The following is a 13,851-nucleotide window of genomic DNA, read 5'->3' as shown; positions in this document are numbered from 1 at the left end:
GTCATTCAATGCGAGAGCCACATTGAGATATTTTTATGGCTTATTGAGCTTAAAAACCGCTCTTATTTTTTTATCACTCTATATTTCAGTAACTAAGTAGTACTGTGCTATGCGTATACATTTACGTATCAAGATTAGTGCAGTCAATCGATTCAAAATATTAACTAGATTAATCACACATTTCTTTTTGATTAATCGCGATTAAAAACACTTACATTCATTTAACTCATTTAAGAGTGCTCTTATGAGGATACTCGACAAAATGGAAATTTTTCCATAAATGTGTTACTGCTCGTTTAAGCGGGAAAGAGAACTCGATTCTGGCACACTGTCTGTGTGCATGATACTGGAGCGCGTCTTCGTGTGTGTCGCGTGTGCCATATAGACAGGACATTCACAGGCAGCGAGTTCTCTTTTGTCTTGTCACGCTTGAATGGTTTAAAAGCATTTGCATGGAAAAAGTATGATCATATAATAAAACGCTAACCAAAGGATTAAAGAAAAAACGGGTGCTGCGTTAATTCCGTTCAACTGGAAAAAATGAATTGCATGCATTAACGTGTTAACGTTGACAGCACCAATCACGACATAAACGATATAGCAAAATCTCTACCGTCATTCCACCTTGCCCTTTTTGGAGTCATATCTCATATCCTGACCCCAGTGATTCACCATACCTGGGTGTTCAATTTCATTTGTGCTCTGTTGATTTGTGGAAAACTCCTCCTCTGACTTTGACTCCTCTGGTTGGCCATTGATGGAGGATGAGTCTTGGGGGGTGGAAGGAGTGGATGGGATCCCAGACGGGCTGAGAGACGGGGATGGTGGTCCGTTCTGTTCCAAGCGGGTTCGCCCGAACCATGGAGATCCGGACCCCCTTCCAGGAGTTGGAGAAGGGTTTTGGGTCACAGGTGAAGGGTTACTGGACACTGGGGAAGGATTGCACAGCTGGAGACGTTGTCTGTCCTTCTCTGCTTCCTGAGCTTCCAGAGCCTGCGAGACAGTCATCAGAAAGTCAAACCTAGTTTCCTAGATTTAGTGTATTTTTCCCAACCCATAATGGCACCCATAGTTCAACTAGGGTGTGATAACATACCACACATTGAAAAAGAAGAGTTGTTTTGAGTCTGCAAAGTACAGCAGCCTGAGATGCTTCATACTAACCGCCTGGTTCTCCATCCGGGTGAAGATGACATTAAGCATCTGTGTTAGAGTGGCCTTGGCTGTAGTCTGGTTGATTAGGTTGCGGCTGGCAAGGTAGATGTTGTAGCAGGTGCGCACAGTAAGAAGAATCGTTCCCTCATGGATCTCTATGTGTGGTGATGTCACGGCAGTCAGCAGAGCCTATGGAGCAACACAATGATCTGCATCATGAAATTACAGATCTGAAATTAAACCCACTTTTTCATGTACAGTGCGGCTCATAAATTTGAATTGACATTGAAATCTTCATTAAGATTTTGAAAAATATAAAAGATGCATTATAGATTCTGCACACTGTGACATTGATCATGTGAATTCTTTGTCTAGAATCGTCAGATGCTCTTCCACTGAAGCTCAAAATGGTCTTTGGATCATCATTTGTATCTCAAAACTTGTGGAGTTTGTGCAGCTCAAGGGCTGCTGTCATTAAAGCAAAAGAGAGGGACAAACAAAATACTAATACATTCTCAAATTCATGTTATACTTTTTCCTTCGCATTGTTATGTTCAAACCAAAATTGCAATAAAGATTGGGAAACACTATCAACCTTTATATATATATAATGCATAATAAAAGTATTTTGCCTTGCAATGCACCTTATAATGTTTTGTATCGTCTCATGAATAATTGTAACCACAGTTATAATCCACTATAATAATGTAACGACTTTAGCAATTATAATGCATTAAAACACATGGTAACAACCACACTTAAGCATTTAAAAAATGACACTGATGAAAATGAGACCTTTAACAGGAGGCCCTCTCATGTGATTATATGTACACACCACAGTGGTAAAACTAAATCTTACTGCAAGCTAACGTTGTTGAACAACCCTGGTGACATTTTGTTAAAGAGGCTGCCCAACCCCCTTATGCAAACCATTACTCTCTATGTACTGTACGCTGCCCTTTCTCACCATTTATAGTGAATAGAATACAGGGTGCTTCAAGAAGATGGACCCAATTTCATCGCCATCTAGCGAACAATTGAGGCTAGAGGCTGTTGGCGCACTGGGAGAGATATCCAGTGGTGCTCATTGAAACGCTATACCCTGCCCTTTCAAGTGGTGAGAGTTGCATTCATGGACAGTCTGTGGTTGATATATAGCGATTTCAAATCAAGTACATCTATTTGAAACATGCAGTACTTGTAGATTTGTCACGCAGCATGTTTATCTATAATGATAAGAGTTAGGCTTGGATAAAAGAAAAGACTTTGTACTTTACTGCTCAGCTTATGTTGCAAATGCTATAGTAAGGTAATGACAATGTTGTCAACATAAATCATCATTTAGCCGTTATCTAAGTGTCTTGTGTGACTCGAGTGGGTTGACAGAAGCAGATTTGATTATTTTGGCATGATCTCCACTGCAGTGACCCGGTGAACTTACTGCAAGGTCAAACAGAGATGTATTACGAATGATGAAACTATAAATTGACCAATGTTGCAACTTTTCTTCCAAAAAAGATTAGATTAAAACAGTTCAAAACAATGCAATTTCTAGGAAATTTTTAGTATATATATTATTAAAACAAGTATTCATTTAATATCTATATGCAACATTTTGTAATAAACATACACCGTTTTGGGATCTCTTATGCTCACCACGGCAGCAATTATTTGATAAAAAAAAACTGTAATACTGTGAAATATTATTACAATTTAAATCATTTTCTATTTATTCCTGTGATTACAAAGCTGAATTTTATTAGTCCAATCTTTAGTGTCACATGATCTTCAGAAATCATTGTAATACTGATTTGGCGCTCAAGAAACATTTCTTATTATCAATGGTTATTTTTGTTGAAAACGTCATGCAATCTTTTATAGGATTCTTTGATGAACAGAAAGTCCAAAAGAATACCATTTATTTTTGTAACATTTGTAACTTCTAAAAAGTAGTGTATGCATGTTTGCCCAACACATCAGCCATCAAATAAGGATTTCAATAAGAAGTGCCTGTCTGGAAAAACATGGAGAGTCAACAATGGAGAGTTGTCTCACCTTAATGATCTGTAGTTGTACACCCTCGTCAGTCTGGGGTCCCTGAAAGCAGTTGCAGATGGTCTCCAGCAGCCGATCAATCAGCCGTTTTCCTGGAGCTCCGCTGTCAGGGGCGTTTCCCGTGATGTGCCCATACGCAATGAGTTTCTGTGATGAATGGAATGGAGGTATTACTGTATTATATACACATCCATTCATAAAGTGCTTTTAAAACCACACTTAAATAGATTTCTCACACATGGCACTGCAAACTATAAACTGAAAAATTTGTTTTAAATGTATTAATTGAGTATGATGAAACACTGCCTTAGAGTGAAGTATATGAGAACTCTGCATACCTGTAGGCAGTCGAGAGACGTACTGACAATACGTGGAGACTTGGACTGACAAGCCAGCTCAAAAGGCAGGACGTACTTGTCAGCCTCAATGTAGTTGGCTCTTGGAGGAACAACAGTGCCGTCCCTGGAACATACAGGATTCAAAGCACAAATCAGTCAACGGAAATAACAATGCCGCACAAACACTTTATGCACTAGTTAAACAACAGCAAGCATTTAGAACATCTTCCTGTCAGTAGTCTTTTTTTCAGCATGGACGTGAGAGTGACCAGTATCTGAAATTATTACATAACCATGATGATTCACAAAGATGATGCATTACGCTTCAGAGAGCCTTTTCAGAAAAAAACACTAAGTGTTCTTACAAAATAACTCTTAACGTTACATCAATGTACAATGACAGGAGACATTTAGATGGATGGTGCAAGTAGGCAAATGAGATGTAAACTTACTTCTGCTTTTCCAGTTCATGCTTAATTTCATCTATAAAAAAAAAAGAAAGAAAAAAAGAGAGAGACAATTTAACACATCAACTCAAGACCATTTGTGACTCCTCCTTCAAAGCAAACAAACTTTAAAAAAGAAGAGAAGACAAAATTCAGAATGTTTACTTTTACATGAGTATTACACAGTCTGGACCCAAGGTTTTTTTAGGTATTAAGAAGGACAACAAAGTGAAGTGGATGATGGGGTAGAAATAACATCTACAGCACAGCAGCAGGAATATGTGCCCTAATACTGCCAAGGCAAAAACTACACAAGCTATTTCTAATAAAAAACACTAACACCTACTCAGCAAGATACAGAACCAGGACAGCCTTGTGCTTAACATCTATAATTTTCATTGAAGGTAGATGAGAAACCTATTTGCAGTTAAAGTGCAGTAAAAGGTAAAGACAAATTTGAAATTTCCCATTTTATCAGATGCTCAAAAAAACAAAGTGATAAAACCAATAATTCACCCAGAAATTAACATTGTTACAATCAAGGCTGTGGGGGCTGGACCCAGTGCGGGGTAGCAGAAGCGGGGCCTCTGATGCCGTTAGGTTAGGGAAGCCCTAAGGACGACCCTGGTTATAATTTACTCAACCTCATCCTCATGTGATCTAAACCTGTATTTAAAAAAATCTCTTCTGTGGACATTTTGAAAAAATTAGCTGGTTTCTCTTTTTTACACAATAACAATGAATGGGGACTGGAAGCTTCAAAAAGGACACAAAGGGACCACAAAATATCATAAAAATGTCCATATGAATTACCACATAAAAGTAACATTAGAAATATTTTATGTGTCAGTGTGTGTGAAAGCCATTGATTCCTGGGACTATTTTTGCATTCTGAGTTTCTGACAGACACCCAGGACTCCAGATAAATACTATACTTTAATCACTGCTCAAATACACCTGTGGGATGTGAACAACAATGGAAACATTAGCATCTCATCTGTTCACAGCAGGAAATGTTAACTATGACGTGAATGTTTTGAATTTGTATCCGATGTAGCATCGGTGCTTAAATGGAATGAAGAGCCAAAACCTCTCTTTGAAGTCCCCTTGAAATGCACTACCGCAAAAAAATCTTAAACTCACTTTCAACATCACTAATCAGCTAGTTGGCTGTTAAATGGGTAGTCAAATGACTAGTCAACTATCCCAGCACATCCCTATTCCAATTTCTGAATAAATGGTTCTTTGTATTGTGTCTTTTCAACGAATCATTTGATCTGGTCCACAACACAGGTCTAAATGATTCATTCACAAATCAGACAGATCTAGTTCTCGAGTTCAACTCACTGATTCAATGATCCAGTCACAGTGGTTAACAGATCACTGGAGGGGAAAATCATCTTAAAGGGTTAGTTCACCCAAAAATGAAGATAAACTAAAGCCTTATGGGTTTGGGACGAAATGAGGGTGAGGAATTAATGACAGAATTTTTATTTTTTGGCAAACTATTCCTACAAGTCTCTCACACAAAGCTACTGTATCACTTTCGAAGATCTGGAAACCCAAACAAACCATTCTTTAAAATCTCTACATTTTATAAAATGGAACAAAAACATTGGGGGGTGAATAAATCAGAACCATTTTCATATCTGGGAGAACTATTTCTTTAAAATAAAAAACAAAGTTATTACACATGGATCATTATTCATTATCAGACAGCCATCAGCTCACAAGAAGGCACAGGAAACTGAGCTTAAGCAACAACACATTTCATAGGGTGCACATTTTAAGAACTATGTTTTTAAAAACCTGTATCCGGCTACCTGTAGTACTTAAACGTGCCACGTGTATTCAGGAAACACAGCGAAAAAACGGAATAGTCATAGTCTATATAAGCCATTGCCAAGCAGTGAATCCGGGTGGCCGGTGGACTGTGTAAATAGGTCTGTATGGTAATCAACCTCATTCACACACACGACAGGGTTATGAGGGAGTGTCTGTTTGAATGAAGTGCTACTGAGCATTCAAACAAACCCACAGTGAAGTAGCATTACATCAACAGCCAAATGCCTGAAACACTACAGCTCTTTACTGGATCAAAACCTCAAATATACCAAAAGACAAAACAACACAAGTTTACAATAAAACACAATGTGGGTTTTATGGGTTGTATGCAAATGAAGCAATTTTTGTTTTAGATTGACACTCCAGACCAAAGGTTAGAGTTTGGAAAAGCTCACGAAGAAACCAGATCCTCCCGTCTCAACATGTGCTCATTAACTTAGTAAATAAGTAATACAGCGCAGACAGGACGAGTCAAATGAGTCCAACCTGCATATCCAGCTCATTTATAAAAAAAAGGGGATGGATTTTCCGGAAACCAACGGGAATGTTATACTACAAATTAAAGAGACAGTTCCCTTAAAAAATGTACATTTAATGTTCCACAAAACAACAACAATTGGTGTGAGTAAATTACAGAATTTTAATTTTTGGATGAAATATTCCTTTATTAACACTAACAGTAGACAGATCAAATGTGTCCAATACCAGTGACAGCATCAGTCACTAATTCAATATCATTGTAAGGTAAAAAAAAAAAAAATGTGCAAAGTGAATGGTGACTGATGCTGTCAGTACTGAACATTGTGTCTGAAAAAAGATAGTCACACATGTAGGCTATAAAACAATTCTTTGAGGATGATAAAATGACACAATTGTATTTTATTTTAGGGTGAACTGTTTCTTTAAAGTGTCACTCACAATAGAGATCAATTCGGTAAATCAATGAATGATCTTTAATCAATAAGAGAGCAGTAAATCACCAATCTGTCAATTCGCCATAACAGCTGATTATAGCAACGATTCCAGCTAACACATGCTAACAGCTCCGGATAAACAAAGCAAGAGGTGTTGAACACCAAGACATGTCATTTACTCTGTTGCCAAAATCTCATTCATCATAATGTAACATTATATAGGCTATGGGACGGATGACAGTGTGAGCTTAAGGAAAAATTAAACCACAGATTCCTGACACTGACGCGTGCTGAGATGACGTTAGCTCGCTAAGCAGACTTTAAGGTTAATTTAGGATATCAGGGGGCAGTGGAGGATCTCAAAGATATGTTTGAGGCCTGCGAGGAGATACATAAAGAGTAGCTCACCTAATGCCACTTGACAAGCCTTGCGCAGCTGGTTGTGCTGGCTCCGCTTCACCTCCTTATCCGCGAGGATTTTCTCCAGCGCTCGAGACAGAAACATGCTCTTGGTGCTCAGGGTTTCTGTCTGCGTATGCCGTCGATGGTTTTCCAACGCTTCCTGTTCTTTCATCTCTCGGTCGACTTGTTTAAGTTGTCCGTCAGGCCGTCATCGCTGGCCCGTTCCCTGCGGTTCGGCAGGGGCGTGAGGGTGCCGGGAGTGGGCCGATGTTGTCGCTGGTTCAGTCGGGGCCAGTTGGACGCGGCTGCTACTATCTCAGCACTGCGTCGCCATGTTGGCTGCACGTCACGTCACGTGACCCGCAGGCGCTTACACTGATGTGTACATCAGAGCACGAGCACGAGCACAGTTCGGCTGAGGTGGAAATGAATGGAGCATGTGTTTGTTGGGCAGTTTGGGTTCAGGTAGTTAGTATAGGGGTCCTCAAAAAAATAAAAATACAGGCATGCAGTGGACATTTTAGTACTTTAGCGTGTCACGGTGTGATCACCAATGATTTTATTGAATAATCACCTTTTTATTGAAGTATTATTGACTTAAATAGTCCTTCAGATGAAGAGAAAGGCCTAGCGAAAAATGCGGCAGCGACACTTCCGGCGGCATCTCCAGCAGCCAGGGCTTTCCTCTTTTACTGTCTATGTGACTTTCTCTGGCACCTGCTGCCTGTACAGCGGCTGCCGCTGACCAGTTACATAATTCAGCGTAATATTTTTACTGTAGAAACTACATTTAAAAAAATAAATAGCATTTTATCTAGGATATTTAAATGTATGTAGCAGCTTATGCACGATTAATCATTAACAGATTGGATCGTGACAACACGACCTTATTCCTAAATGATTCCGCTCTCTATTAGCCTAAACAATCACGATCACATCCGAATATTTGAATTGAGAAAACAGCGCTCATACGCTATATGTCTGACCTTCACAAACAGTGATTTCTACCTCAATGTATCGCAATTTCTGAGTTGCAGACATCAAATAATAACAAAAGTACTGGGGTAAAAAGTTTATAGTCCGGATATGAACACTTATTTCGGCCGGCATCCACGATCAAAATGAGTAAATGACGCTTCAAATAGTCTATTACATTGTTACACCAGTAGCGTTCAGTGAGTGTTAAAAATGTATTTGATATAGGCCCTTTAGTGAATCAGTCAGACCAGAGCCCGTCTACGGATTCCTATTAGACATTCTCTGGTCAAACCATCAAACTCAATAAGAGATTCGTTCAAAAATTATGGAATAAAGTCTTTATTTATTAATTTCAGATTAAATTAATTTCAGTTGTTAAAGAAATTATCAGGTGTTAATTTTCAATGAGATACTCCTGCCAAAATAACAAAGACAAGTGGCTTGAGAAAAAGTCCATCAGGAATCAGGATCGTGTTTTGGCCTGGTCAGAGTCCAGATTTAAACCCTATAGTGAATATTTGGTCTCATATTAAACTCAAACTAAAAAAAACCTGTCTGCAAGTCGGGGGAAGGCTCCTGAGCTGGGTTACTTTATCTACAGTATTTGTAGAGTTTTGCTAACTTCCTGTCCTTTTCCATTTGAGATTAAAATGGTTCAGACCATTAAAAGACCAATAAATATTTCCCCCCAATTGGCCAATTTTCATTTGACTAGCTTACCAATTCCAATGCAAAACAATTTTAATAATCTTTAACCACCATTATAAAGATATTTGCCATGTCTGACAAATCACAATAAATAATAACCTCAAAATAATTGTTTAAAGAAGAATGGTGACCGGGATTTCACCTAGTACATGTACGACAATATTCCAATCAATCAACCAATCAGATTTGAGGGGCAAGTTTACAATTTATGTCAGGCTTACAAAGGGTTAGATGCTTCTACATCAGTGTTATTCACCATCATTTCCTCTGATTTTAGAGAGAGGTTATGGGTAGGGTTAGGTTTAGAGGTAGGGATAGGATAGGAATGTTGTTCCAGGAACGTTGGCAAAATTGTTGGCAAAATCACGGTGACCAGAGAGGAATATAATTTTATTCAACTGAATTCAGATGTTGTAGCCCTTTACCACTTGTCAAAGAACTGCATTTAAACAAGATGTTATGAGGGAATTATACTGATATGTATTACACTGCATTTCAGAAAGTGAATCCCTTCTAAAGTTAGATAAAGCTACACTTTTGAAGCATTAGTCTGGATGCAGTTACATGCTTCAACCACAGGGTGTCCTCCTGACAGCAGCGTTCAGAGGTTGAGTTTGCTTTCTCAGCACTGGTGTAGGAGAAAAGTAACATGGAAAAGTTGCAAAAAGTAGTTTGAATGTTGTAAAGCAGCACTAAACCGGCCTTTATGTCAAGTTCTGTATTATAGAACAATCACTGGCTGCAAAAATCAAGTTTTAACATGACGCTAAATAGTTGAAAGGATTTCATGAAATACTGGAAAAACAATTATTTTGGACAACAGTCTATGGCCAAGTCATCCAATAATTTAACAATGGTAACTGTAGCATAATAGATTTATTGGCTCCTTCATTCCTCATAACATTGTTATGTTAAAGCATTTACTGGACAAAGACATTGAAACATTGAGAAAATACATTTCTGTAAAGCTGCTTTGAAAAAAATATGCATGGTAAAAAAGCGCTATATAAATAAACTTGACTTATTTATCAAGGTCCTCCAGTATACATTTCAAACGGTCATATTGATTTTTACAAATAAAATGAATTTTCGTCATGACCGGTACACCAAACTATTAAGAAAGGAACAGCATCTGTAGTTTTCTTCATATTAGTTTATTTCATCCAAGATTTGACTATAATACATGTGCAGCTATGTCGTAATATAGTATTTATCCTTTTAAAAGTTTCATTATGTGAAACAAATTTACATCAAGTAGTACTAATAAGAAAATACTGATAATTTCAGTACAAATCTATACCTTAAGATTTATCTGACAAGCTCATTATCAAAAAGAGGAATTGACACATGAATGATAATGCTTAAAAAGCCTATCTCTAGGTCTCTCAAAGCAGGTGCTCATAGATATATGGTCTCCTTTAGAAATGCAGATATTCACAGTTTGGAAAATAGCAAGTTATTCTTCATATTTATATATCCCTTAAAGGTCTGAGCATTAAGTTCCACCAACGATACAAGTGGAAAAAAATTAAAACACCATTTTTGTAGAGATGATCTAAAATAAAAAATGAAAATCATGAGGTTTTTATGTCAGCTAAAACAAAAGCAAGTAAAAAAAAATACATAGAGTCTATTTTAAAATAAATAAAACTTCCGTGGTTACAATCCCAAATCGTATGTAGTGGTTAATATGAAATTCATTACCACAGCTAAAGACTCATTCAACGTGTCGTTTGTACCACAAGAATGAACGATCTGGATGAAGCGTGTATGATCACAGCTACAGTGCGTGTGCTACTCCAAGCAGGTTTTGGTAATGTAAGTGCCATGAAAAGCTCTGTGTGATGATGGGTAGAGGAACCGAGCAGGCGTGTGCTTTGCTCACAGATGCCCAGTGTTTAGGATTCGAAAGAGAGAAAGGGGAGATGACGAAAGGCTACTTTGGCTAAATCTCCATCAGCAGGTCCTACTGTAAGAGAATAGGCACATCCGTCTCTTGTCGGTCTCTTCCAGTGCGTCTGCTGACACAAACTCTGAGATCTTTACAGTTCGTATTGAAGCTTACAGCTGTGACATCACGCATATCATTATGATATGTATGCATAAGGACAAGAAGGGGAGACATGTACCAACAGTCATATGGACTTACTTGAATGATTTGATTTTGAAAGTAAGAGCTTAATATTTGTTCATTTGTCCAGTCATTCATATAAGAGGTATTTTTTTTAGTAATTAGAATCATCACTTAAGTAGGAAGGCCCCACTCACTATTTTGGAGATGGCAATATGATGATATTGTGCATTTTTGCCAGGACTGAACAGTGGGTTTTGTCGCTGAGATTTCAGCCAGTTGAATGTACAAAAAAAAAAAACACATCAGTGAAGTCTACATAGACCAAATCATGCCTGTCCCATAAACTAATCCCATCGTCACATCATTTCTGAAGGGTTTGGCTGGTACGCTGCTGACGCAAAAAAAAACAATAAGGAACGATATTGAATATTTTGACAGATATATTAAATATTCATAGTGGTTCAATAATCACAATAAATCAAGGGTTGTTTCCACCATGATTCATTTGCAACGCTTATTTTTTAGAGAGATAACACTTTCAAATAAGGTTCAACTTGTTAATATGAATTAATGCATTATGTATCATAAATCCAAAACGAATTTTTTCAACATTTATATAGCGAGGGTAATATTAATTTATTCATAAATATACTATTGTTCATAAAATATTAACTTTATACAATTTGAAATGTTAAAAAAGTACAGAGACATATTGTCAATTGTTACTTCATGATACCTAATGCATTAAATGTATTGTTTGCCCAAAGATTTTAATTACGTCATCATTTACTCACCACCACTTTGTTCCAAACCTGTAGGACTGATTGATTATACGTTTTGTTGTTGTCCATACAATGAAAAGCAATGGGATCCAAAATAACACTGGACCCCATTGACTTTGAATGTATGAACACTTCTTCCACAGAAGAGAGAAAGTCATACAGGTTTGGAACGACATTAAAGGGAGTAAATGATGACAATGTTAATTTTTGGTAAAACTATCCCTTTAAAAAATTTGAACAAACTGACCCTTATTGCAAAGCGTCACAGGACACTCTTCATAAATGAAACAGCTTAGTGTCCACTTCAGAGCGCTCCTTTGAAACATTACAGCTAATGATGATCTATTCCAAAGGGTTATCAAGTAGAGATCGTGGGTAAAATAAACCACAGGTAGCAGAGAGCAGGATGATAGCCCTTGTCATAAAGAAACATATGTGGTACAAATAAAACATAGCACAATGAAAAATATGACATTAATCATTTGTCTTTTTTGGCTATGAATAAAAACGTTTGAGATAATAATAGACATCAGTATCATAAGCGAGGCAGCAGTCTACAACCGTACTGAAATGTCCCATCAAGTGAAAATACCTCCTAATCATTCGCTCGAGTGCCACGGATGTTCAGAGAATAGGTAAGCTGGGTGTGTTAGTGTTGCAGACAGGAATGGATGAAGAGCATATTTCAGTTCCTTCTGAAGTTCTGTAGCTCAGACTCAGTTACCATGGTAACGCACACAGGCTGGTTAAGCCCATTGTACTTTGTTCTCTGTCATAATGCTAGAGCCGCGTGCCTCGAAAGGGAGTGGTTGTCAAAGTAAAAAAAAAAAAAGATTGTCATGATTCATACGCAACCGAGTATCTGTTCTCAGTCACGTGACGGCATCTTCATTCATTCAATCGCACTGACTCATGAAGTTCATTATTACTCAAGAAGCAGCTATTTTTGGTGCTGTGCCATTCTCCATGGGTTCAATGATGGGGACTACCTGGTCCCTGCGGTTATAGAGAAGTGCTGTAAGGTGCTGTGGTGACTGTCCTGCTCTTTTGGTCCTGGACTCACTGGTCACCCAAGTATAAAGACATGCATTTTCAGTCCTATGGCACACAAGAGTGTGTATTGGCATGTGTGTGATTATATCAGGCGTGTGCGTCTCTACAGTGTAATGACTGTGCCGTCCTCCTCTAGATTACGCCCCTCCACACCCCTGTCGCGGGCATTTAGAGACCCTACGCTTGCGCTGGTTGCCATGGTACCATTCGAGGGGCGGAGGTCGAGGTGAGGCTCATATCGGGGCAGAGCGGGCATGCTAGTGCTTGCCATCGCCCGTGCCGCTGCCTGCGGATTTAATTTAGTCCCTCTGTCCGCCTCGATCACCAGATCCTCCTCGTCCTCGCTCTCCTCGTCCGGCTCATAGTTCTGGATAATATGGGACGGGGTCATAGCCATGGAGCCTGGTGTCGAGTAACCGTAAACACTGGTGCTGCTGTCCGAAGATCGTCCTGAGCTGCCGGATGTGGCTCCGCCTCCACTGCTGCGTACCACGTTATTGCGCTGATTGGCCGGTTTGACGGTTATAATGAGGTTGTGGCTATTAGCAATCATCATGTCCGTTACTTGGTCCAAAGACTTTCCGCTCACCTCAATGCCGTTGACTTCGAGCACCTCGTCATTGACGGCCAGCAGTCCTGTGCTCTCTGCCAGGCCCCCAGGGACCATGCGGGAGATGAAGATGCCCGGGACCTTTTCCAGGCCCTGGGGCGTAACGCGAACGCTGGAACCGTCGCGGATGTAGAAGCCCAGTGGTTTCTCCTGACCATGTTTGTATAGACGGACACGTCGATGCGTCTCTGGGAGGATGTCCACATCGATGATGGAGGACACTGGGCGGAAATCTTTGGGCAGGCTGATGATGATTGGAGGCTTCTTCTTGTTGGCATCCGGGCGAAGGAGGACTGCTGCAAGCACCGCCGGGGTCTTCTTACGGGTCACAGTGTCCGTACCGAACGAAGAGTAATCTGCCTCCTCTGCACAAAAGGAGGAAAGAGAGAAAGAGAATGTAAATATGTAAAGCATTGCAATTTTAAGGAACACTGAGGGTTAAAATCAAGTTATGTTCTATTAGGAATGGATTAATAGTCAACTAGTCATTG

General features: G+C 39.1%; 2 protein-coding genes across 2 annotated transcripts in view; both read right to left on the bottom strand.

The window, feature by feature from the left end:
* Window positions 1–7,519, bottom strand: part of arfgef2 (ADP-ribosylation factor guanine nucleotide-exchange factor 2 (brefeldin A-inhibited)) — a 32,118-nt gene extending 24,599 nt beyond the window's left edge. The window contains exons 1-6 of the mRNA XM_079588484.1: window positions 7,162–7,519; window positions 4,001–4,031; window positions 3,549–3,672; window positions 3,211–3,357; window positions 1,165–1,344; window positions 678–993 (exon numbers count right to left, since the gene is read on the bottom strand). Coding sequence (XP_079444610.1) covers window positions 678–993; window positions 1,165–1,344; window positions 3,211–3,357; window positions 3,549–3,672; window positions 4,001–4,031; window positions 7,162–7,327 — 964 coding nt within the window. The 5' untranslated portion in view covers window positions 7,328–7,519. The remainder of the gene's footprint in view (window positions 1–677; window positions 994–1,164; window positions 1,345–3,210; window positions 3,358–3,548; window positions 3,673–4,000; window positions 4,032–7,161) is intronic.
* Window positions 7,520–9,699: 2,180 nt separating this feature from the next.
* pard6b (par-6 partitioning defective 6 homolog beta (C. elegans)) overlaps window positions 9,700–13,851 on the bottom strand; it is a 19,166-nt gene continuing 15,014 nt past the window's right edge. The window contains exon 3 of the mRNA XM_079588315.1: window positions 9,700–13,725. Coding sequence (XP_079444441.1) covers window positions 12,854–13,725 — 872 coding nt within the window. The 3' untranslated portion in view covers window positions 9,700–12,853. The remainder of the gene's footprint in view (window positions 13,726–13,851) is intronic.

Source organism: Phoxinus phoxinus, assembly GCF_949152265.1.
Source record: "Phoxinus phoxinus genome assembly, chromosome: 18".
Classification (NCBI taxonomy): Eukaryota; Metazoa; Chordata; class Actinopteri; order Cypriniformes; family Leuciscidae; genus Phoxinus; species Phoxinus phoxinus.
The sequence above is the reverse complement of the archived record's forward strand: the minus strand, read 5'-3'. Positions and strand labels throughout refer to the sequence as shown.